The 25,335-nt window shown below is 43.3% G+C and overlaps 1 protein-coding gene across 3 annotated transcripts in view; it reads right to left on the minus strand.

Moving 5' to 3' along the window:
• Positions 1 to 4,681: 4,681 nt before the first annotated feature.
• Positions 4,682 to 25,335, minus strand: part of PRPSAP1 (phosphoribosyl pyrophosphate synthetase associated protein 1) — a 63,658-nt gene continuing 43,004 nt past the window's right edge. For 2 of the 3 annotated variants that reach the window (XM_033960531.1, XM_033960533.1), the window contains exons 8-11: positions 20,072 to 20,217; positions 9,866 to 9,936; positions 8,733 to 8,879; positions 4,684 to 5,419 (exon numbers count right to left, since the gene is read on the minus strand). In XM_033960531.1, the coding sequence (XP_033816422.1) occupies positions 5,261 to 5,419; positions 8,733 to 8,879; positions 9,866 to 9,936; positions 20,072 to 20,217 (523 nt within the window). In that variant the 3' untranslated portion in view covers positions 4,684 to 5,260. Of the gene's footprint in view, positions 5,420 to 8,732; positions 8,880 to 9,865; positions 9,937 to 20,071; positions 20,218 to 25,335 lie in introns of all 3 variants that reach the window. The other variant, XM_033960530.1, reaches the window with a different exon arrangement.

Here is a 25,335-nt window from a genome sequence, read left to right on the forward strand (position 1 = left end):
ACATGAAAGCGCATATGTGTTAGGTATTACATGGTATGGAATATATGGCAGGGCATGGTAGTATCAGTAATGGTTGATTTTGTTGGTATTTAGATTGGAGGTATTTTGTAGAAGGTTAGAGGAAGAGGCGAGTTTTAATTGCCTTCTTGAAGTTCAGTAGTCCTTCTAGTGATCTGATGTGAGGTGGTAGTTGGTTTTAAAAGCGTGGTAGGTAGTAGAGAATGACACGGGGACCAATTTTTCACCGACCCCACGGAACTCATTTTCCCATCCCCGTTCCTGCAAGCTCTGTCCTCATCTGCACAAGCCTCAAACACTTTAAAATCATAAGTTGCAACATTGTAGAGCTCAAGATTGTGATGTCATAATGCCTCATTCCACCATTGCCTAAGCTCTGTCCTCATCTGCACAAGCCTCAAACACTTTAAAATCATAATTGTTCAAGGCTTGTGCAGTTAAGGCAGAGTTTACAGGAATGGGACAGGGGCAGAGACAAAACTCGTGGGGACGGGGACAAATTTGTTCCCATGTCCTTCTCTAGTAGAATCTTTTCTGGGCATTCTCAAGGCCTAGAGCGTGTCCTGAAGATATGTGTAATCTTTTTTCTTCTTGTGAGCAAAGTTGCCAGTTCGGGGTGTATAGTTTGGTACCATGTTGTGGAAGACTTTGTAGGCCATCCTGAATACACATCATTTGTTGATAGGTAGCCACACTTCAGAGATTGGTGGGTCTCACCTACAACTAGTACCAAGGGAAGTGCTACATCACACCTAAATTTCACTATAGGGATCAGCTCCCAGAGCCAAAATTAGGAAGGTGTAACCAGGCAACTTGTCTTAGGCCTCCATGTTTGCTCTATGCTTCAGGGAGCCAGGATTACTTTTTGACATCAAAATGTCAAGCTGGCCATTGCCTATTTGCTACCATTTTCTAACTAATTTTTCTGGAGCTCTTTTGTCTAAGAATACGGTAGATACTTTTTTTTTTCCCTGGTTACTTGGATTCTATAGCCATAGTAACGTTAGATTTAAATTTTCTCTTCCCTTCAATCTGTTATTTCTGGGGAAAACAAATCTGGTTAACAGAGAAGCAAGAATCAATTTTTTTTTTTTTTTAATGTCATTTTATTTCTCATAAAAATCTTTGGAAAAATAAAAACCTTTTTAAAGACACGTATCGATATGCAAGTGCTATATTCAGGTACTTTTGATGCAGCTTTCATTCAAGGAAAAGCTGGCATTTTTCTCTGGGGGGGTAGAGAGGCTATACTTTTCCTAAGATAGCAAATATAATTAATGAAGTCAAAGAAAGCAGGTCATTTATGAAGAACACTACTACTACTACTACTTATCACTTATGTAGAGCTGAAAGGCATTTATAGACAGTCCCTGCTCAGAGGAGCTTACAATCTAGCTTGGACAAACAAGACATGACAGAGTGTAGAGAAGTTTCTCAACTCAGTCCTGGAATACCCCCTTGTCAGTCAGGTTTTCAGGATAGCCACAACAAATATGCATGAAAGAAATTTACATATAATTGAGGCAGTGTATGCAAATCAAGTTTATGCATATTCATTGTGGCTATCACAAAAACCTGACTGGCAAGGGGGTACTCCAGGACCGAGTTGAGAAACACTGGTGTAGGGGATGCAGAACCCAAGGTGAGAGGAGTTAGGAGTCGAAAGCACTCTCAAAGAGGTGGGCTTTTAAACGGGTCTTCAACACTGCCAGAGACGGAGCCCACTGAAGGGATTCGGGCAGCTTGTTCCAAGCATATGGTGCAGCAAGGCAGAAGGGATGGAGTCTGGAGTTGGCAGCTGAAGAGAAGGACACCAATAGGAAGGACTTACCAGCTGAGTGGAGCTCACAGGGGGAGATAAGTGAAGAGAGATAGTGAGAGGCAGCTGAGTGAGTGCATTTGTAGGTCAGTAATAGGAGTTTGAATTGTATTCGGAAACAGATGGGAAGCCAATGAAGCGACTTTAGGAGAGGGATAACGTGAGTGAAGCGGCTCTCCCAGAATATGTCGTGCAGCCGAATTCTGGATGGATTGAAGGGGAGCGAGATTGCCAAGCGGAAGGCCTGAGTAGCGAGTTGTAGTAGTCTAAGTGCAAAGTGATGAGGGTGTGGATAAGTGTTTTGCTAGTGTGCTCAGAGAGGAAGGGTTGGATTTTGGTAATATTATGAAGCAGTGCTCCCCAACCCTGTCCTGGAGGACCAGCAGGCCAATCAGGTTTTCAGGCTAGCTCTAATGAATATGCATGAGAGAGATTTGCATATAATGGAAGTGACAGGCACGCAAATCTGCTCCATGTATATTCATTAGGGATATCCTGAAAACCCGACTGGCCTGGTGGTTCTCCAGGACAAGGTTGGAAACCACTGTTATAGAGGAAGAAGTGGCAAGTTTTAGTGATATGTTGTATCTGGGCGGTGAAGGAGAGAAAGGAGTCATAGATGACCCCAAGATTACGAGCAGACAAAACAGGAAGGATGAGTGTTGTCCACAGACACGGAGAATGAGGAAAGTGGAGAGGTGGGTTTGGGCGGAAAGACGAGCAACTCTGTTTTAGCCATATTCAATTTTGGATGGCGGTGAGACATCCAGGCGGCAATGTCAAACAGGCAGGTTGAGACTTTGGTCTGGGTTTCAGCAAAAATATATCTGGGAGTCATCAGCATAGAAGTGATACTGGAAGCCATGGGAGGAGATCACCGCTCCAAGCGAGCACATTCTTACACTGAGGTCTCAAACTCCAGTTTCCCATTACTATTAAAGGTTCGGTTTACGAGGCACCAAGTTTGCTAATGTTTTGCTCGTCTTGCAAAACACTCGCAAACTGGTGCACTCGTAAACCGAGGTACCACTGTACTTAATAAACTTGGAATAAACTTAGAAACTTGGTATAGAGGATAGGGAAAGTGGTTGGGGGCTGGATGTACCGCCTTTCTGTTGTAACAATCAAACAAGTGTACATATTATATACAGGTACTTATTTTGTACTTGCCAAGGGTCACAAGGGGCAGAGGTGGGAATTTGTTCTCAAGACATCACGCTAACCATTAGGGCTACTGCTGGGTTAGAGCTATGACAAGAGTTTCAAAAAGGGAACCCAACGCTGGAAACCACTTTAGAAAAAGGTCAAAGTGCAGCCAGGTGCTGAACAAAACTTCTAAAAAGCTGAACATTGTAATTCTGCAAAAGGCTCTTTCTTATAGCACCTGAATCACAGAACACCTAGGAACAATGCATGCTTTGTCATCACGGTTTAGATTTTTTTATGTCAACACACACACACATACAGACACACACACGTCCTATTAACATCCCTCCACATACAATCATGTGACAGGCCGAGCAGACTTATTAACATCTTCGGAAATCATTCTGGGTCTGCGGAAAGCTAAGAGGTGAGAAAAAGTGGTGTAAGCCAAGCTGTCAAGAATTCTCCACAAATGTAAAGGTCACAAGAGACCTGGGCTGGATTTGAATGTTTTGGACAGCTTGATGAAATCTCGAGATTTCATATATAGACCCCCCTTGTATGAAAGCTTATCCTTTTTACCAAATTTAATACTTCAATAATCAGTGCTACAGCACCATCATGTGGGCAGAAGAACCACATCCAAAACTCCAGGTAGCAGCTTAAATTACTTGTTTAATCACATTGCTTTTCAAAGTATACAAACACTGCATAATGTATAGATATTTACATTATTCTTTCACACCAGAAACATGCCAGCTGCTGTTTCAAAGTGTACAGTGGTCTGAAGAACACTATGCAAAGCTTTCCTAAGCACGTAAGGGCCTGGGCCTGTGTCTAAAAGCCCGACAGAACAGCATCCATTTGGATTTAAACATCTGATGGTTAACAGGTGCACCCTTCTAACAAAACAAAAAAAAAAAAAAAGAAAGAAAGAAACCAAGCAGATGTCTTAACAGAGCAAAGAAAATCAACCTCATGGATCTAAAAGGTCTGCAGGTAGTGCAATGCACCTACTCCATGCATCAGACATTCCACTGCCCTTCTGTGCCTTCATGAGATACTGGGTGCAGGGCTGGCTCACAAGATTATGGCACTGTGGTCCATGCCCTGCCCCCCCCACCCCGAGCCAGTTCCCTCCTCCAAAACAACTGCCCGGTCCCAACAGAATGCAACTTCTTAGGTCAGCTGCTGAGGAGAGTGGACCCGCATAAGCATCAAGCAGTAGCACATCAGAGCAGGGAGGAGGGAAGTAAAGCCTATGAAGCCGCATCCTGCCGGGACTGGGCAGCAGTGTCAGAAAAGGGAGGAGGAGGGAAGTGTTGCTAAGTTAACTTATAGGCCCCAGGCATCTGAGGCCCTCCAGCTGCGCCGCCATGGGCCAGAGCTTCACCTGTCCCATAGGTTAAACTGGCCCTGACAGGGTAAAACCTATGTCCGATGTCTCTAATGCAGAGGTTCTCAACTCAGTCCTTTGAATATACCCAGACAAATTGGGTTTTCAAGATCTCCATGATAAACAGATAGGAGCGAGATCTGCATATGAAGGACGTAGAATAGGCATCTCCATCTCATGCATATTCATTAGAGATATCCTGAAAACCTATGCATGAGACAGAGATAGTAACATAACATAGTAAATGATGGCAGATAAAGACCTGAGTGGTCCATCCAGTCTGCCCAACCATACTTGCTCCATAAATTAATTTAGTTTAAATGGTCTTTTTTCTTAGATATTTCTGGGCCAGAAACCCAGAGCCCTGCCCATGCATACAATATTTCCATTATATGCAAATCTCTCTCCTGCCTGTTCATCATGGAGATTTTGAAAACCCGGTTGGCTGGGTGTGTCCCAAGAACTGGGTAGAGAACCATTGTCTTGATACCATTAAGCGTTGTACACTGTGGCTTCCAGCCTCCTCTACCATGTGGCCACAGCAAGGAGACTTGTTTTTGAAGTTGACATGTTCATTTTCCCCCCTCCATTACTGATGCCTGTAATCTCTCATATGTCATCCTTCATACCCAAGCACCTCCCAGCATCTTAAGTTGCTCTAAGGAGCTCAGGCATTGCTTGTGCTACTCTTGTTTTCCCTGTGCTTGGACACTCCAAAAATGGCCTTTCCCCTCTGCATTTCTTCTCTCTTCTCACCATCTCTCAAAAACATGAAAAAATAGTGTGTGATCTGTACAGAACATACGGCATCGCTTCATCATGCACACTTCCTCCTTTTCCCCACTAGAGGGCCTTAGGACTTTGGAGGCACTAAGAGAAAATTAGTCATCCACGGTAATGTTGCGGAAGAGGTAGGCCATAGACTCGCCATTGTGGATCCGTCGGATGGCCTCAGAAAGTATCAAGCTCACATCCACAGTTTTTATCTTGGGGCACTGGAGCTTCTGCACTTCATGAGGGACCGTGTTGGTCACCACCACCTGTAAAGAACAACAGGGGGAAAAAAAAAAATCTAGTATGGAAAACAGATGTGCACACAGGCAAATTTGTATTCATTTCATTTGTGCAAATAAATACAGTTTGTGTGTATGTAAATTCAGTTTTATATTTTAAAAAAATGTACTTCCCTGGTGGTGGCAGTTTCCTACCCCACTGTTCCAAATGCACTTAAAATATGTGGACCTGATATTCTGAAAAAGCTGAGCTCCTAAATTTGTGCCCTATTTTCATCCAAACTTAACAGCATAAGTTATCAGCTGAAAATACATCTTAGGTAGTTAAAAGTTATGCTTATAAATGATGAGAAGTTCAGCGCTGGAGTCCTCAAGGGCGAGATAAGTTATTGGCCAGTCTATCACTTACTGCAGCATGGTGAATGAGTGAACATTTTAGGATCAGTTGTCAAGAGGAGGAATGGGACTTCTATTTTTGAATTTAAATAGTAGTTTTTGATAAAGTGCTTAAGTACATATGAGGGTGATAGTCACATGATTGAAGAACATAAGAATAGCCTTACTGGGTCATACCAATGGTCCATCAAACCCAGTAGCCCGTTCTCACGGTGGCCAATCCAGGTCCCTAGTACCTGGCCAAAACCCAAGGAGTAGCAACATTCCATGCTACTGATCCAGGGCAAGCAGTGGCTTCCCCCATGTCTTGCTCAATAACAGACTATGGACTTTTCCTCCAGGAAATTGTCCAAACCTTTCTCAAAACCAGCTACGCTATCCACTCTTATCGTGTGCCAGAGCTTAACTATTCTCTGAGTGAAAAAATATTTCCTCCTATTGGTTTTAAAAGTATTTCCCTGTAACTTTATCGAGTGTTCCCTAGTGTTTGTAATTTTTGACAGTGAAAAATTGATCCACTTGTACCCGTTCTACTACACCGCGATTTTGTGAACTGGAATAACTGTGCATTATAGGAGGCCCTGTGATCTATTAGTCAACATAAGCTCTGATGCCTCTCTCCCTCTGTTCTGTGGAGAAAGATTGGTGGTTGATTTTTAAAGTGTATTTAAAGAACGTTTTTGTCCCAGAGAGTTGTGTGGTTTTTGTTGAGATAAATTTAGGCCTAAACACAAAAGAAGCTGTGGAGAAGGTGCTCTTGATGCAGGCTTTTTATTCAATCAACTGGAAAAATCCACATATGCATAAAGTAGAGTGAGGAGGACACGACATGGTCCACGTTTCGACGAACTCGCCTTCCTCAGGGGAAGTATAAATCATGCAAATGTTGACAATATAGTCCCCTGAGGAAGGCGAGTTCGTCGAAACACGGACCATGTTGTGTCCTCCTTTATGCATACTTTATGCATATGTGGATTTTTCCAGTTGATTGAATAAAAGCCTGCATCAAGATCATCTTCTCCACAGTTTCTTTTGTTTTTTTCCATTTTCTGTCGAACTGGTTTTTTTGTCCATAAATTTAGGCCTGCCATGTTTGTCTAGATTTATGAGCTTAATTTATGATCCTAGTGCTGAAAATCGGTGCCAAGCTCCTAACTGCTTTTTTTCCAGCCTAAATCTGTCCCCAGTTACCACCCACTTTTTATGCTCTGAAGAGTTTAGTGAAATTCTGAGCAAAACTCAGCCCTAATAAATTATCAAAGAGGCCAATTTATGAGCACAACAACTCTTTTGCATATCAGTCCTGTATATTTATGACCCTTTCAGTTGAAGAATTCCCTTGATCATAAACTGCTTGTTCCTGTTATTTCTACAATTTTGGAAGGGAGGTGGGTTAAACGGATGGCGATTTATTTGTATATGCTTACTATATGCCTGGCTTAAACTTTTCTTTTTACTACTATTACTACTAATGATTATTTCTAGAGCGCTACCAGATGTACGCAGCGCAGTACAGAGTCACAAAGGAGACTGTAAACTCGTTTCAGCAGGGACTATCTACAATCATGACAGGGTAGGGGTTACAGTTAGAGGGGATGGTTGAAGCTGCTGGCTAGGGTGGAGAGTAGAGGGGAGTAGGGTTACGAGCTGAAGGCTCTTTCACAAAGGTGGATTTTCAGTCTACTTTTGAACAAGGGGAGGGGTATGATGGACAGACTCAGGTAATTTACCTTTATTAGTTTGGAAGCTCTTACCCTATTGCTGAAGTCTTTTCCCATATTAGTGGGCTTTCTTTCTTAGTTTTATCTAGCACACTCAAGGGGGGAGGGGGGATTTGGGATGTTATTAAATACGAGATGTTATAATATGTTGTATAACATTGCATATTCTATTTTAATTGAGAATGGGATGAAGGGGAGGAGGGTGGGAGTTTTATTATCTAATATTATCTATATGAACTATTATAGTTCATATATTAGATAATATAGTGCTATATTGAAATTATTTTTATGATATATTTTTATGCACTTATTGTTTGATTTATAAAAACCTTATAAACTTGAAACTTGAAAATGAATAAAGATTTTTTTTTAAAAAAAAGAAAACTAAAAAAGTGGGCTTTCAAACAGTTCGAATATTGTATATTTCTTTTTTTTTTGTAGTTCATATTTCCTGATCAAGAAGGCTGGATTCTTGGCATGTATTGTTAAAATTTGCATGAATAAAAAAATGTAAACAGATAATCTACATATGTAAACACAGCGCTCTATCATCACATTAGTGCACATAAATGTCAATATCTTAGATTCCAGACAGTGGCGTGGTAAGGGTGAGCAGTGGCACCTCTTCCCTGCCCCCCCGCCAGTGCACCCCCTTCCCTTTCCCCATACCTTTTTAACATCTCAGCATGCCCACGTCGGTGCTGGCTCGCCCTCTGATGTCACTTCCTAGGTGCGGGTCCTGGAAGTGACAACAGAGAGAGCCCTGATGCGGACATGGGCAGGAACCTCGCATCAGAGAAGTAAAAAAGGTATGGGGGAAGGCAAGGAGTGCGTATGGCAAGGAGAGGAGTGGGCGGGGTGGGGGTGAAGAGGAGGAGGGGAGCTGCACCCTTAGGAAGACTGCACCTGGGGCAGACCGCCTCCCCCACGCATTCCTTTTTTCACACCACGATTCCAGACATCTTGCGCTGCATTTTTTAAATTCTCACTGTTTTATGGGCTAAGTGGCAATTAATAAATGTTTTCTTGAATAAATTCCTCCTTACTCAATATATTGTCTGAAACTGTTCAAATGATGGTTTATTTCAAAATTTCATATACTGTGTTTACTGACCAGACAGATCAAAATAGTGTAAAATTAACTATGAGACAATCATTGAAAGGTAAAAAAAAAAATTCTTTATTTTCATTCCCTTTAGTTTCTCAGCAAAATGGCCCATTACCTCATCAATGGAAGACTCCTCAATCAAACGGGGCGCTTCCGCCGACAGGATGCCATGGGTGGCCATCACGAAGATCTTATATGCACCTCGCTCTTTCAGTGTGTTTGCGGCAGCTATAAAGCTTTCCACATCATCTATGATGTCATCCTGAGATTTAACCCATAGGCAAATAAGCAAAGGGAAAATACAAATGTGTCATAACAAAATAAGTTATTTCCATACCGCGTAATCGTTAACTTAACAAATAAAAAAAAAATAATAATACAAGCTAAATAAGATTTCATAAGGTTATAGGGGTGAGATCCCAGTGCTTTGGGCTGCAGAACATATTGGGGTGTTTGGACAGTGTTTTATATGAAAGTGTCTTGCATTAGACAGGCAGACAGAAGAACACCTCGCTTTGGGACATAGAAAGTCTAACAAAAAGCAAAGGAGGTGTCTTTTCAACCAATGATCAAGTATGGTTTAAATAAAGACTTGATCATTGGTTAAAAAGACGCCTCCCTTGCCTAGATATCCATTAACTACCTTTTTCTATATACGTGCGTCAAAATTTGAGCAAACACCCCAAACTGCGCATTCAAATGAATTGATCAATGGGCCCTTAACTAGGGATAATTGGGCACTAACTAATTACTGAAGTTAAATGGCATGAATTAGAATTTGGGCATGCAACTGGCTGAGGACTATTCCACAAGGCTCCAGGCTTCTCGTAGCACGTATCTGAAATGCGTGTCAGGGGCGTTTCTAAAAGTTGTGCGCAGAATTACAGAATTTGCCCGAGGCGCACCCAAGTTGGGCACTGGCATTTACACCTGCTTTTAGCACCCAAAAATTAAGCGTGGATCGACATCCGAAAGCTGTTCTAGAAAGAGTGTGCTCCTGACTGCTGGCGCAACCCACTACTCCCTGTATATCAAGATTTAACCATCTGGGTAGGAAACACAATTGCTCCCTTGTCTATGGAAAGGTAGGTGAGGCATACAAGTTATCTGTGCAAGAACACGGGTGATGACTAACATATATTCTAAAATGCTGCTACTCTCAAGACATTTGCACATTTTCTATATGTTACTGAGACAAACAGCTAAGAGCTGCTCCCATCAAAAAGAATCTCATTGTCAGGCTCTTACCACAATAATGGCAATTCTTCCCCCAACATCCCCGACAACACTGATGGGAGGCTTCTCTTTAGCCATCATCACTTGAAAAACAAGAGAAACCTGGGTCAGAATCGAAACGGAGCCCTTCCCTCAGTCTACACACACATGCCGGTTAAAACAAGACCAATTCAGAAAACAGCAGAGGGTAAGGTCTTATTTTCATTGACATACTAGTTCATGGAAATATTTAGTGTGGGGTGGGGAGGGGCTGTTTTTAGGAAAAAGGGATTTTCACAAAGTGGGGCATCCATAAAACAAAATGTAAAAAGACAAACTATCTTCCATCACACATTAAAAACCAAAATGTTTATTCCAACCCCTTAGTCCACTATTCAAACTCCTCTGTGCCATTTTTATATAGTTACTATAGGCACTGGAAGTGCTCTAACTTAAAATGTATTTAAGTGAAGAGAGTATCCATTATTTTGTGTGTTCAAGTTTTATTTAAACACATTCAGAGTAAAGCTCTCAACTTATGGACTCTCTTCACTTAATTTAGTATTTCAGAATCTTATGTTGACACTAGTGCTTTACTCTGGGAAGAGTTTCTGGATTAAAACACACTGGTGAACAAAGTTAATTTAAAAAAAACAAACCCACACTTCACAGCTAGAAATGCATGTGTGTGGCGCAGTGGTTGGAGCTATAGTCTCAGCACCCAGGGGTCGTGGGTTCAAACCCCACGCTGCTCCTTGTGACCCTGGGCAAGTCACTCAGTCCTCAATAACCCCAGGTACGTTAGATAGATTGTGAGCCCACCGGGACAGATAGGGAAAATGCTCAAGTACCTGATTGTAAAACCGCTTAGATAACCTTGATAGGCGGTATATAAAAACCTTATAAACTTGAAACTTGAAGATAATACCAGGATGTATTTCTGGAATAGCAAGATGTTTAAGTCACCCTAGGACGCGATTTTGTCTTTGTAAGCTGGCTGGGACTCTCACATCAAAATAAAATTCAAGTTTAATAGTACAGAAAGTTTAATGTTACTGAAACAGGGTAAGCAGGAGGAGCACGACTCATGGAATTCTTTACAACCCTTCCATGTATGCATGCATTTTGTTTAGCTGTCTCATCTGTGTGTGTCTCATTTAGAGTTCTATGGTTTAGAGGAGGTATCCTTTGGGGAATCTAAGATCCTACACTGCAAAATGCTGTAACTTCTCCCTTAAAAAATTGCATTAGATCATTTGGGGGGAGCCTTATATTGCTGGAACCCCAGTCCAATTTGGCACATCTTCAAATTCAATGTATCTTTTCACTATTTTTTTTTTTTTTTTGCCCCATGTCAAATTTCATCCTCTTCCCTTATATTTGAGTTATTTTACCAAAAGGTAATACCCCCGACATATAATTCTTTCCAGCTTCTGCCAAGTGAAAAAGAACAAGGACAAAATGTACCTTCTGCAAGTTCAGAACTAGCTTCCTGATAACTTTAAGTGCTACCTTTATGTGAATAAAAAATGAGTATGTAAAAGTTATACATTTTAAATGAGTGAAATGTTTGTAATCCAACCCAAATCAACATCTTTTTTTTTTTATTGAAAAGTATCCTGCATTGCCAGGATCTGTTGAATTTGTTAGTTACTGAAGCCTTCCTACTTTCTCCTTCCCCGAGTCAAACTGCCTCTTTGTTAGCAGATGCACTTTCTAAAGACAGGTTTTTTTCAATCTGCTTGTTTCAAATGTATTTTTAATGCAGAGCTTAAGTAAGCTGAGGAATCTACTACTGGAAGACATTCAAAGTAGAGAATGACACGGTGACAAAATTCATCACCGTTCCCTTCCCTGCGGATAACCGTGGGAAACCATCTTCATGTCATTCTTTAAGGAGAGAGGGAAGAATCAGAGTATGAATGGCCACAACCACTGACCCTCAAGCCTTGCATTGAAAAAAGCTGAGATTGAGCAGCAACATTCCAGAGCTGAGATTGTGATGTCATAATGCCTCATTCCACCAGTGCCTAAGAGCCAATCACATCAGTGATGTCACAATGGCTTCATTATCCTTGGCTCACATAAGAATGAGAGCATGAATGGCCACAACCACTGACCCGCAAGCTTTGCTTTGAAGAATGCTGGTGTAGAAGGACCGAGGTTGAAATAGACACTAGAAAATGACATGGAATTATTTCCCGCGGTTATCCGCGGGGACAAGAACGGTGATGAATTTTGTCACCGTGTCATTCTCTAATTCAAAGTTCATATGCTGTTCGTATGTAAGGGTAAAGGGATTTGATATACCGTCTTTCTGTGACAGAGTCAAGGAGTTTACATTTATATGTAGGCACTTTCCAATGTGATTTTATTTCTCTATTAGACTGAATGGGCTATTTGGCCTTTATCTGCCATCATGTTTCTAAAGCCATAAAGCTCTATGACCTCACAATGGAAGTGCAAAGAGCCTGGAGGAGATAGTGGATGCTGCAGGTGGACCATCTGGCCTTTATCTGCCATTATGTTTCTATACTGATATAATACCGGGAGACCAATTGTAAAATCTGTGAATAATTCACATTATCAATCTGATCACAGATGCTCAATATAAATTACTTAACTGCCTAAAGAAATTAAATCATATAATGTGCTCAGACCCTCAACCTAAGTGCTTGAGCGAACAAAAGTAAGGTTGCCCTTGGGACCATCACAGCACCAATCCAACAATATAAATGTTCTTACGGTAAACTATTAAAATATCACTTATCTTGAATGATCTTCAGATGGCAATCCAATGCGACAATAAAATATATTCACACCCCTGAAGCTGATCCCTTCAAACTGCCCCCCCCAACTCGAGTTTCACCCTTTACACACTTCATTGGGAGGAGACGCTCAAATCAGCCCTATATCCACGAAGGACTAGCAATCCGATGTCTGTTCCATTCAAACAATCATCTGTGATCAGATTGATAGTATCATGTTTCTATAACTATAAAGCTCTATGACCTCACAATGTGAGTATTAAGAGCCTTAGCCTATAACAATAATGCTCTATGACCTCACAACGCAAGTGTAAAGAGCCTTAGCCTATAAGGAGAGGAGAAGATAGTAAATGCAGCAGCAGACTGGATGGGCTATTTGGACCTTTATCTGCCATCATATTTCTATGTTTCAAATCCCACTAAATCAGAGGTTTGGACAAATTTGTAGAAAATTTGCATTGAAAAAATAGCCAGGTTGACTTGAAAGATATTGCTTACCTGTTCTAATGAGCTATAAGAGATTTCATCTTCTTTTGGGGATCTGCCAAGCACTTGAGTTCTGAACTAGCCAGTGTCAGGGACAGGATGGCCCAACTCAGTGGACCTTGGTCTGACCTAACAGGGCTTTTCTTAGGTGTTAAGTCAGTGCACAAGACAGTTCTCTGCAAGTACCCTGATCCCTCCCCACTCCACAGGTAACAGGAAATTCAAGTGATGTTTCTGGTACACAGTGAAAAGTGACTGGCACAACCGTCAACGGGGCAAGATACTAAGTGAGTGGGGGTGCCCCATAAGCAATCTGCTGAGGGGCCCTAGAAGGAGCTAGAGATGTCACAGTCTTCTGCTGGCATCACAACCCAACTAACTGCTTAATTATTTATTTAAGTATTTATACACCGCTTTTAACCTAAGCGGTTTACATTCAGGTACTCAAGTATTTCTCCCTACTGAAGCTGAGGGGGGACAGGTACAGGACGAATATCAGGAAGTTCTGTTTCACGCAGCGAGTGGTGGACACCTGGAATGCTCTCCCATAGGAAATAATTGCAGAATCCAAGGGTAAACTAGATGCATATCTCCTTAAGAGTGCCATAGAGTGATACAGGTAAGGGTAAATTAGATGCACATCTCCTTAAGAGTGGCAAAGAGTGATACGGGTAAGGGTAAACTAGATGCACATCTCCTTAAGAGTGGCATAGAGTGATACGGGTAAGGGTAAACTAGATGCACATCTCCTTAAGAGTGGCATAGAGTGATACGGGTAAGGGTGAATTAGATGCACATCTCCTTAAGAGTGGCATAGAGTGATACGGGTAAGGGTAAACTAGATGCACATCTCCTTAAGAGTGGCATAGAGTGATACGGGTAAGGGTAAACTAGATGCACATCTCCTTAAGAGTGGCATAGAGTGATACGGGTAAGGGTGAATTAGATGCACATCTCCTTAAGAGTGGCATAGAGTGATACGGGTAATGGTGAATTAGATGCACATCTCCTTAAGAGTGGCATAGAGTGATACGGGTAAGGGTAAACTAGATGCACATCTCCTTAAGAGTGGCATAGAGTGATACGGGTAAGGGTAAACTAGATGCACATCTCCTTAAGAATGGCATAGAGTGATACGGGTAAGGGTGAATTAGATGCACATCTCCTTAAGAATGGCATAGAGTGATACGGGTAAGGGTAAACTAGATGCACATCTCCTTAAGAATGGCATAAAATGATACGGGTAAGGGTGAATTAGATGCACATCTCCTTAAGAGTGGCATAGAGTGATACGGGTAAGGGTAAACTAGATGCACATCTCCTTAAGAATGGCATAGAGTGATACGGGTAAGGGTAAACTAGATGCACATCTCCTTAAGAATGGCATAAAATGATACGGGTAAGGGTGAATTAGATGCACATCTCCTTAAGAGTGGCATAGAGTGATACGGGTAAGGGTAAACTAGATGCACATCTCCTTAAGAATGGCATAAAATGATACGGGTAAGGGTGAATTAGATGCACATCTCCTTAAGAGTGGCATAGAGTGATACGGGTAAGGGTAAACTAGATGCACATCTCCTTAAGAATGGCATAGAGTGATACGGGTAAGGGTGAATTAGATGCACATCTCCTTAAGAATGGCATAGAGTGATACGGGTAAGGGTAAACTAGATGCACATCTCCTTAAGAATGGCATAGAGTGATACGGGTAAGGGTGAATTAGATGCACATCTCCTTAAGAATGGCATAGAGTGATACGGGTAAGGGTGAATTAGATGCACATCTCCTTAAGAGTGGCATAGAGTGATACGGGTAAGGGTGAATTAGATGCACATCTCCTTAAGAGTGGCATAGAGTGATACGGGTAAGGGTGAATTAGATGCACATCTCCCTTGAGAAGCATACGGTGATATGGGGACTAAAACTAGGCCAGGGTACACCTGGTGGGGGGATCACCGGACTTGATGGACCCAGGGTCTGATCCAGAGATGGCAATTCTTATGTTCTATCTGTCCCAGTGGGCTTACAATCTGACCTGGGGCAATGGAGTGTTAAAATGACTTGCCCAGAGTCACAAGGAGCATTGCTGGGCTTGAACCTGCAACTGGAGAATGACACGAGGACAACTTTGTTCCCGTCCCCGCAGAACTCGATTTCCCCCGTTCCGTCCCTGCACGTTTTGTCGATGTCCCTGTCTCAATCTTAACTGCATAAGCCTCGAACACTTATGATTTTAAAGTGTTTGAGGCTTGTGCAAATGAGGACAGAGCTTGCAGGAATGGGGCAGGGGCAGGGGCAGGAAAATAATTCACCGGGCCAGGACGGGAAAATGAGTTCTTGTGGGGCCGGGGTAAAATTTGTCCCCATGTCATTCTCTACGTGCAACCTCAGAGTGCTAAGGCTGCAGCCCTAACCACTAGGCCACTCCTCCACCTACTTGCTATTTCTCTTCAACTGCTGCTGAAAATTTGACAAACCCTCTCAACCAATTTACAGATACCCAGTAATAAAAGTAGGAGGCGCCAGGGGCGGTGGCACCCCCCCACGCTCCTTCCCGTCCCCCCATACCTCTAAATCTTCACCAGTGCGAGTGGCTTCTCCAGCATGCTCCCTGCGCCAGCGCTGGGATTTCCCTTTGATGCCACTTCCTGGCCCCGTGACCTAGATGTGATTCAGAGGGGAACCAGCCTGGAGCGAGTAACAGGCAGGAGAAGTTGTAGACATGCGGGGTGGGGGAAAGGGACGGTGCGAGCGTGGCGTGATGTGGCAGGGCACAGAGGTGCCGGTGCCCCCACTGACACAGCGCCTGGAGCAGTCTGCCTCCCCCTTTACTATGCCACTGTACATACCTATACACAAAGACACACACATACGCACAGAGCATGATTTATAAAAGGGACCTTAAATAAATCCAACCATATAAATCTGTGTAAAGCATAGATATAAAATACAGAACTGCTAAAGCCGCCAAGACCACACCTAGAACAGATTTCTTCAATAGCCTAACACTCCTTTTAGAGTTCAATAAAGGGAATGCATTAACAGAAAAGTCTACCTTCATGCTTCCCTCTCTAATTCCTGACGACGACATATTTCTTCCTCCCATCTTCCAGACCCAAGAGAGTACTAAGCCCATGGCACAGGAGATTGTCTGTCCTGTAAGCTCATCCCATACAGGGCACAAGGAATAGACGGTCGGGGTACAGGATGGTTGCGGGGAAGATTCAAAAATTCATCCCTATTTCTTTTCTTTCTATATTAGGATTTTTTTCCTGTTCCGTGCTATTTAGCTGTTAAGTTAGGTAGATAAAAATCTCCAGCCAAGCAACTGTTCCCCTGCTATTCTTGCCAGAGGCTGTAAGCATGGTCTTTGCAGCACTGCCACCTCCAAGACACTCAGAAAGCAAAAGCCTAAAATAGTCAAATGACTTTTGAGCTCTACATGGTACTGTTTAGCTCTAATAAAGCTCCCATAAGCACAGTCCTTCACCCATTTAGCTTATCGTAAAGCAAGAGACTTCCTCCTCCCTACCAAAAAGTTCCAAACTGCTCTTCTCATCTCTTCAACTGGAAACACAATTTGGGTACATTTCAGGGGTTTTTTTTAATGTTATTTAAAATTTGAGTTTTCTTCCTGGCCAGTCCAGTCAAGGTCGAATGATGCTAATTCCAGTGGGTCTCCAATATCACCAGATCCTTTTTGCACCAAAGGCTAAAGAGCATGGACAATGAGGCCTGGCAAAATGTTAACATGAGCACTGAAGATTGAAAAAAATTCCATGGTAAACCACCACACTCAAACTCGATCAAATTTGTGTGAATAGGTGGTACCATGTGAGGGAGTTCTTGGGAAGCTACCACTCCTCCATGATGCTCCCTCACAGTAGCAGAACCAGCTTAAACTTCACCCAAGGAGGAAGTTACACGGGAGGGGCGGAGCCAGGTGAGCACGGTCCAGGAAGTATAAAACTCAGGGCATAACTAAGTTGAGGAGGCCCAGAGGGAAGCAGTGGAGACCCACTGCATATGCTTCTACTATGTATGTGTGAACTACAACTGCAGGTAAGCCAAGTTCATCTTGGGATCTTCACAACTGTATCTTTGATACAGCTGGTCGCTAGCTGACATATGTTATTTGCTAAAAATTGTACTAGTAACTCCAGACCACGGTCAAGCGGAGTGTGCTGTCTTGCTGAGAGACAGCAGTGCATACCATGGCCCTACAAGAGCAGTCCATGAGATGTTTATACACCTAAAGACTATCTTATGTTATTTTCTCCCCTCCCACCCCCTTATAGCACCTTTTAATAAAATATTTTCTGTGTACCCTAACCCAGTAGTGTACCTGGAAGGGCAGGAACCCGGGGTAGAGCACCTCCCTTAGACTGGTCGGTGGATTGCGAGCAGCTATCGGGGGGGGGGGGGGGGTGTCAGCGGAGCCAACAGCTGCATGCAGGTGGACGACAGATCCTGCACTTTCAAGCTCCCTGCATCCAGGGAAGACTGCCTACCCCTTGCCCCTGCTCTTGGTAAGTCACTGCCTTAACCCAATCTGTGGCTCTGGCTCTGCTCTCATTCACATTATCACACCCACATAGTAACGAATCAACTTCCTTAGAGCTCTGTTGCTCTGATGAACTGTTGTTATCTTGCTATTATCTTAGTTTGGTATGAAAATGAGCACACAGGATCTGGCTGGGCACATGGTTTAGTCACATGCAAAGCATAACACACAGCAGCAAGCAAAAGAGTATTAAAAAGTTTCACAGCAAGCATTCTATGGCATGCAAAACAGAAGGAATAAAGCTAAAACAGAGAAGCAAAACAAAAAAGGAAAAGAAAAAAGTTTACACATCTCGTACTTGGTAACGCTAAACCAGGAAATGGAGACCGCCACTTGCCTAACAGCAAAAGCATAAGAAGCGCATAAGCAAAAGAAAACCCCCCCAAGCCAACCTTGGTAGAATATGCAAAATATAAATAATTCCAGTTTTTATGCATTGTTTATTCACACCAAAAAGAAACCAATTAGGTTGGACTCAGTGGCAGTGCAGTGAAACGTGGTGGTACCTGCATTCTGTTGCCCAAGTCAGGTCCCCTGTTCCCCTGCTCTAGAGATGGCATTTGGTCGGTAGGGCAGGAGAGGTAGTGATACTTAGTTGCTGGATTCAGGGCTTATAACAGGCATTTTTACAAACTCAAACACACTTTTCTTTACAGAATAAGCTCTAAATAAATTTGCTCTTAGCACCTGAAAATAAGTGCCCCCTTTTACGAGGGTTCTTCAAAAAGTTTCCGCATTTTCATATTTTTTATGGGAAATGGTTGGGGGCCGGAAAAGTGGTAAGAGGGCGTGTCATACAACGTCATGTGACTAGTCAATCAGGCAAGCCGGCTCACCTTGCAGGTAGCAATATAATTGGCTTTTGAGATATTTAATACATATCGTTTTTAAAAAAAACCCAAAAACACAGAAATGTTTTGAAGATCCCTCATTGAATCTCTACATGTCATAGGAAGAATGCTTAAGTCTCTCCCACTCCCCTAAAAAGTTAGGCACACTTCTAAAAGCTTCCCGCCCCAGCAGTCCATACCTTCCCCAACCCAACTCATTGGCACAGTTATACAATCCTGGGCTCACATTATGTTTCATCTTTTACTAGTTGACACCTAATAAACCTCCATAAAAGCACCATTGATTTTTACAAAAACGTTCTAGGGCAGCTGCACTCAAAAACATCAGTTAGAGCAGTGTTTTTCAACCTTTTTTGGACAAAGGCACACTTGTTTCATGAAAAAAATCACGAGGCACACCACCATTAGAAAATGTTTAAAAATTTAACTCTGTGCCTATATTGACTATATATAAAGTAATTCTCTTGAATAGGAATCAAATAAACACAAAGAAAGTATTTTATAATGCTGCCACCGCCAACAACACCGTTGGCGGCGGTGGCACTCAAGTGGCTAAAGAGCCGCAGTTTGCCGGCCTAGGGACAACACTGGAGGGTGGCCAGCTGTGCACCCCCTTGGGACGTAAACCCGGGGTGGGGCAGACCGCCCCCCCCCCACCCTGGTATGCCACTATCTGTACCTCACTCCCTCCCTATGACCAAAAATTCTCCTTTCTTCTATTCCCCGTGTACACAACCATCTCTTTCCCTTCCTTCCTCTCTCCAAAGTCCATGCCTTCTGTGTCCAAACACTCATTCCCTCCCCCACCTCAGCATCTCTTTCCCTCCCTTCCTCTCTCCCAAGTCCATTTCTTCTGTGTCCAAAAACGCATTCCCTCCCCCACCTCAGCATCTCTTTCCCTCCCTTCCTCTCTCCCTCCCTTCCTCTCTCCCAAGTCCATTTCTTCTGTGTCCAAAAACGCATTCCCTCCCCCACCTCAGCATCTCTTTCCCTCCCTTCCTCTCTCCCAAGTTCATGCCTTGTGTCCAAAACGCACTCCCTCCCCCCTTTTGTGTTCCGTGTTTGCCTACCAGCCCATCTTTGCAACTTTCTCAGCAAAACGAAGCTCAAGCCGCGAGACTTGTCTTCTGCTTCCTGTCTGCCCTGCCGCACACAAATAGCCGAACGGAAGTATTCTCCGACGTCAGCGCTGACATCGGGGAACGCTTGCGATCGGCTATATGTTAGCTGCAGGGCAGCAGGAACAGAAGACGAGCCTCGCGGCTCGAGATGTATTGAACTCCGCGGGTCCCCCGTCCAGCTCTCTCCTGTCCATGTGGGGCGGACCGCCCCTCTCCCTAGACTGGTGGTACTGCCCTGATGGCGGCCCTGACCGTACGGCACACCAGGCAACATCTCGCAAACAGCGGTTGAAAAACACTGAGTTAGAGGTCTCCCTATAGCTGAATAGTTTTTTACTTTCTGAGGGGAACACAGAAGAGAGGTCACCACACTCTGCATGTCCTCCACAAGGTTCTCCATACAGTACAAACTACAGGTAAAACAAGCTCAACAGGGCTGATCTTACAGGGCAGCTCCAGGCCAGGATGCACCGTGGTGTTCTTCAAAGTGGGTGGAGAGTAGCGTCCGTCGTCCATGTCCACCTCTGCACACTGGGCCTCTCCATGGATCACTGCTAAGCCCAACCGCAGTCTCTCCGCATAAGACTGTGCCCTGCATAGATATTAGCATCAGGAAGAATGTTACTAAGTCAGTAATTAATAGTGCAGTGTCCGTAATTAATAAAGCAGAAGAATGAAACCTGACCGCTACCATTTGCAAGAAAAAGCAGCAAGATCAGTTTCCCTAAAGATTAAATTGCAAAGACCTCAAAATACAGCAGGTTTTTAAAGAACAACTATTTTGCTTTTAAATGGATTAAATGACGGACCTTCGACTCTGACCTCTCATTTTCTACGCACAACCAACAGAATGCTAAAGCCTGCTACATCTCTCTCTACAGCATCACCAAAATTCGTCCCTTCCTCTCTGAGCACACTCCCGTAACCTCGCGCTCAGATTTCTGCAATTTATTTCTAACAGGTCCCCCACTGAACCGTCTCTCCCCCCCTGCAATTGGTACAAAACTCAGCTGCACAACTTATCTATTCACCCCTCTCCTCAAATCACTTCACTGGTTCCCTATCCAGCTCCACACACAGCTCATATTCCTATTACTAACCTACAAGTGTGTTCATGCCGCAGCCCCTCAGGATCTCTCCTCTCTTATCTCTCCCTATATGCCTTCCTGAGAACTCCGTTCCTCAAATGAGCTGCTTTTATCTGTACTAGAGAATGACACGGTGACAAAATTCATCACCGTTCCCGTCCCCGCAGATAACCGCAGGAAATAATCCCATGTCATTTTCTAGTGTCTATTTCAACCTCAGTCCTTCTACACCAGTATTCTTCAAAGCAAAGCGGGTCAAAGCGGGTCAGTGGTTGTAGCCATTCATGCTCTGATTCTTATGTGAGCCAAGGATAATGAAGCCATTGTGACATCACTGATGAGATTGGCTCTTAGGCACTGGTGGATTGAGGCATTATGACATCACAATACCTGCTCTGGATACCAGAGACTGTCATTCTGTAGTGTCTGTTTCAACCTCAGTCCTCCTACACCAGCATTCTTCAAAGTAAAGCTTGTAGGTCAGAGGTTATGGCCATTCATACTCTGATTCTTCCCTCTCTCTTTAAAGAATGACATGAAGATGGTTTCCTGCGGTTATCCGCGGGGACGGTAACGGTGATGAATTTTGTCACCGTGTCATTCTCTAATCTGTACCCTTCTCCTCAACTGCCAAGTCCAGACTTCGTTCCTTTCATCCAGATGCCCCTTATGCTTGGAATAAACTACCTGAGTTTGTCCGCCATGCCCCTTCCCTTGTTCAAAAGCAGACTGAACACCCACCTTTTTGATATAGCCTTCAATCCATAATCTTACTCTTCACTGCTCACCACCCTAGCCAGCAGATTAACCCCCCCTATACTGTATACTTTAATCATCATGAAATCCTGGCATCCTGTTTGTTTGTCTGTCTTGTCTGTTTAGATTGTAAGCTCTTGAGCAAGGACCATGTCCTTCCTGATGCTGTACAGCCCTGCGTATGTCTTGAATAGGGTTACCATATTTTGAAAAAGAAAACCCCAGACACATAACCCCGCCCTGTTCCGCCTCCAGCCCTGCCCTTCTGCTTCCGGCTCCACCCCCATTCCGCCCCCGCCCCGCCCCTGGCAAGCCTCTTCCGTTCTACAACCAGTTCCGGATGCATCTGGAGGGCCTGGAGCATGTGCGGATTTGTGTGATGTCATCCGTGCATGCTCAGAGGTCCTCTAGATGCGGCCAGAACTGGTCAGGTTTTTCCAAAACCCCGACAAATGCTGGGTTTTGGAAAGTCCGTCCAGGAGCCTGGACAGTCCTCTAAAAGGAGGACATGTCTGGGTTTTCCTGATCATCTGGTAACCCTAGACTTGTAGAGCTCTAGAAATAATTAATAGTACACTTCCCCCTCCATATATGCGGTGGTTAGGGGCAGAGCCGGCCCGCGAATAATATTTGGGCCGGTTCTGCCCCTAACTCCCGCTTTCTCCAGCTATTTTAAGCCCTGAAAGCCCCCCCCCTTAAGCCTTAGCTGGTGGTCTAGCGGGTTTTCAGGCAGGAGCGATCTTCTCCCCACTCCTGCCCCGTGCAGATCGCTCACAGGAAATGGCTGCCTTGAGCTCTCGTAGTCTCTCGAGCCATTTCCTGTGAGCGATCTGCACAGGGCAGGAGCTTGGGAAGAAAGCTCCTGCCCCGAAAACCCGCTAGACTACCAGGTAAGGCTTAAGGGGGGGGGCTTACAGGGCTTAAAATAGCCCAAAAAAGAACATAATAATTGCCGCTGCTGGGTCAGACCAGTGGTCCATCATGCCCAGCAGTCCGCTCACGCGGCGGCCCTCTGGTCAAAGACCAGCGCTCTTTAGGTTTAAAATCGAGAATAAGAGAATCCGTAGATACAGAAACCGTGAATACAGAGGGAGAAGTGTGGTAGTAATAATACTAAAGAAATGACTATTTAGCCCTACAACTCCTTTATTAGCTTGATCAGTGACAAAATGCACCTAGCTAGCTGCTTCTCTTCATCATAAGACTGGACATAGATTGATTTAGAATTAACATAAAAGAAGCCTTTTGTTCAAGAGCAAAAGAGAAAAAAGGCACAGTTTTCCAAAGGTTAATGGTAGCAGCGAAAAAAAAAAAAAAAAAAAAGAGATTTGGATTGGTTTACTCACCCTTACAAACCCGTGATCAAAGCAAGTTATAATTCAGGTAGGTCAGCAGATGGGTCCCTGTTATCAGAGAGGATTTACAATCTAAAATTTGGTACCTGGGGCAAGGAAGGGGAAAGTGACTAGCCTGTGGGTCAAAAGCATCAGTGCGAGAAGCAGTATCCGAGTACTGGCCTCCCCGATTCCTAGTCTGCTGCTCTAACCACTCCTCCATATCATGCAAGAGGCGATGCATGCAAATGTATACTTTAATCATCATGAAACCCTGACCACCAACTCTGCCCTCTAAGCTGAATGGCAGTCCTGCCAGTAGGTGGTGCTGTTTCACCATCACATTTTCAGTAGTGAGGGACAGGCAAGCTCTGCAGGACTACAGGAAACCTGCCTCTCCCTAGCATAATATTGAAGCATCGCCCCCACCCCCCACTGGCATCAATGCAGTTGGAGGATTTCCACACAGTTTAGAGAAACAGTGCGAACTATCCACTGCACTGCTTTCAAGAAAGCATGGAACAGACACAGGAGGATTTAATGCCACAAGGGCTTATATTTTAGGAGCAAGCACTGGGATATGCACCCAGGCTCCTAAAACTGAGGGAGAAAGTAACCTGTATAAGCGTTTAATCAAATTTTAAAGAAAACTTAGACATCCTTCCAGAGTCACCCTGCAAATTTCCCAGGGATCTTCCACTGATTCAGCTATAATAAAGACTTTCAGGTGTCAAAGACTTTGGCAAAATTGTGACAGACTTGGAGAGCATCATATAAGACTATTACATTCAACCCGATATGCTAAGACAGTGTTTCTCAACTCTGTCTTGGATTACCCTCTTGCCAGTCAGGTTTTTTATGATATTCACAATGAATATGCATGAAAGAAATTTGCATACAATGGAGGCAGTGTATGCAAATCAAGTTTATGCATATTCATTGTGGATATCCTGAAAATCTGACAGGCAAGGGGGTACCCCAGGACCAAGTTGAGAAACACTGTGCTAAGAAATTGGAACTAAGCCATGATCAACAGGGTGAAGATTCCATGGAATGTTTTTTGTTAGTTCAAATTTTTTATTAAATTTTTGAAAATACAAAATACAAAAAGTGATGAAAATAAGATACAAAATGAAACAAGGAGATGCAAAGAAACTAAGCATATGCATCTAGAAGACAATAAAACTCTACTATACTATAAAAATAGACGCAAATATCCCAGCATCAGTAAAGGGTGAAAGGAGGAGGAAAGAAAAGAAGAAAAAGGAAAGGGAGCGAAATGAAGAAAGTGAGTATAGAAAAGCAGAGGTCGGAGCAGTCAAGGAAGAGATTGAGATTGCATAAAGGTGTCCAAATATTGCCAAGGAGATTTTTGAGTGGAAGTTGTCAGTCTTGATATACGTAATTTTTCAGAAGCAAATTGTTCATATCGGTGATAGAGGCACAGTGAGTTCCACCAAAAAGTGTAATCCAGAAGAGAGGCTGATTTCCAGTTGTTTTTTTTTGGTCCAGATTTTTAAACTGGGTTGAGATTATTTCCTTCTCTTCAGATTTCTGTCTTCAAAGAGAAGAAATCTTGAGAAAGGGAAAATGTACGTAACTAAGGCTTCAAGTATGGAGATAGAGAAAAGGTCTGCCCAAAGGGCTAGAATTATGGATAGAGAGAACAAATTTATCAATAGAGCTAAATTCAAGAAAGAAGAAAAGGGTAGGCCCCAAAGGATAGATATATGTGGAGTATAAAAAGAGACTACCAAAGGTAACATATATGCAGATAAGAAACAACTGTCGCCAAAAGCTAACATTCTGGAAAGCAGGTAAAAGTCTGTCCCTACAGATCAGACAACACATTTACTTACAATAATAGGTAGAAGCTTGAAGAAAGGGGATTTTTTTTTTAAAGGCTAGAAATCAAGAGAGAGAAAGAGAAATACTGTCTTCAAAGGATAGAAATCTGGAAAAAGGAAAAAAGTAAATCCTAAAGGCTAAAATCCTTAAGAGAAGAAAAACATCTGATCCAAAGCATAGAAATATGGAAAGAAGGAAGAACATCTGAGCCAAAGTTTAGAAATCTGGACAGAAGGAAAAAGTCAGCCTTCAAAGGGAAATCTGGAGAAAGGGATAAAAACAGGTAAGAAAGACTAGAAGTATAAAAAGAGGGATAAGGTCTGTCCAAAGGCTAGAATTCTAGAGAGGGCGCATAAGGGCCGTGGCAAACATCATGTCAATCAGCTTATGAGGACAAATCGAGTTAGCAAAATGAGGATGTCTCTCCATGAAATGTTTTTATAAGGAAGAAAAACACACACTGCTGTGTACAGTGCAGACAAGGCAAAGACTAGATTATTCTTACATCTCATATCAACTAAAAATAAAATACAGCAGACCCTCAATATTCACGGGGTTAGGGGCAGAGCCTGCCCGCAAATAGGGAAAATCGTGAATAATTTTTTGGGCCGGCTCTGACCCACCCCCGCTTCCCTCCTCGTCTTCGACCATACCTAGTGGTGTAGCGGCGACACGGAGCAGGAG

The sequence above is a fragment of the Geotrypetes seraphini genome, chromosome 10 (genome assembly GCF_902459505.1).
Source record: "Geotrypetes seraphini chromosome 10, aGeoSer1.1, whole genome shotgun sequence".
In the NCBI taxonomy this organism is placed as follows: domain Eukaryota; kingdom Metazoa; phylum Chordata; class Amphibia; order Gymnophiona; family Dermophiidae; genus Geotrypetes; species Geotrypetes seraphini.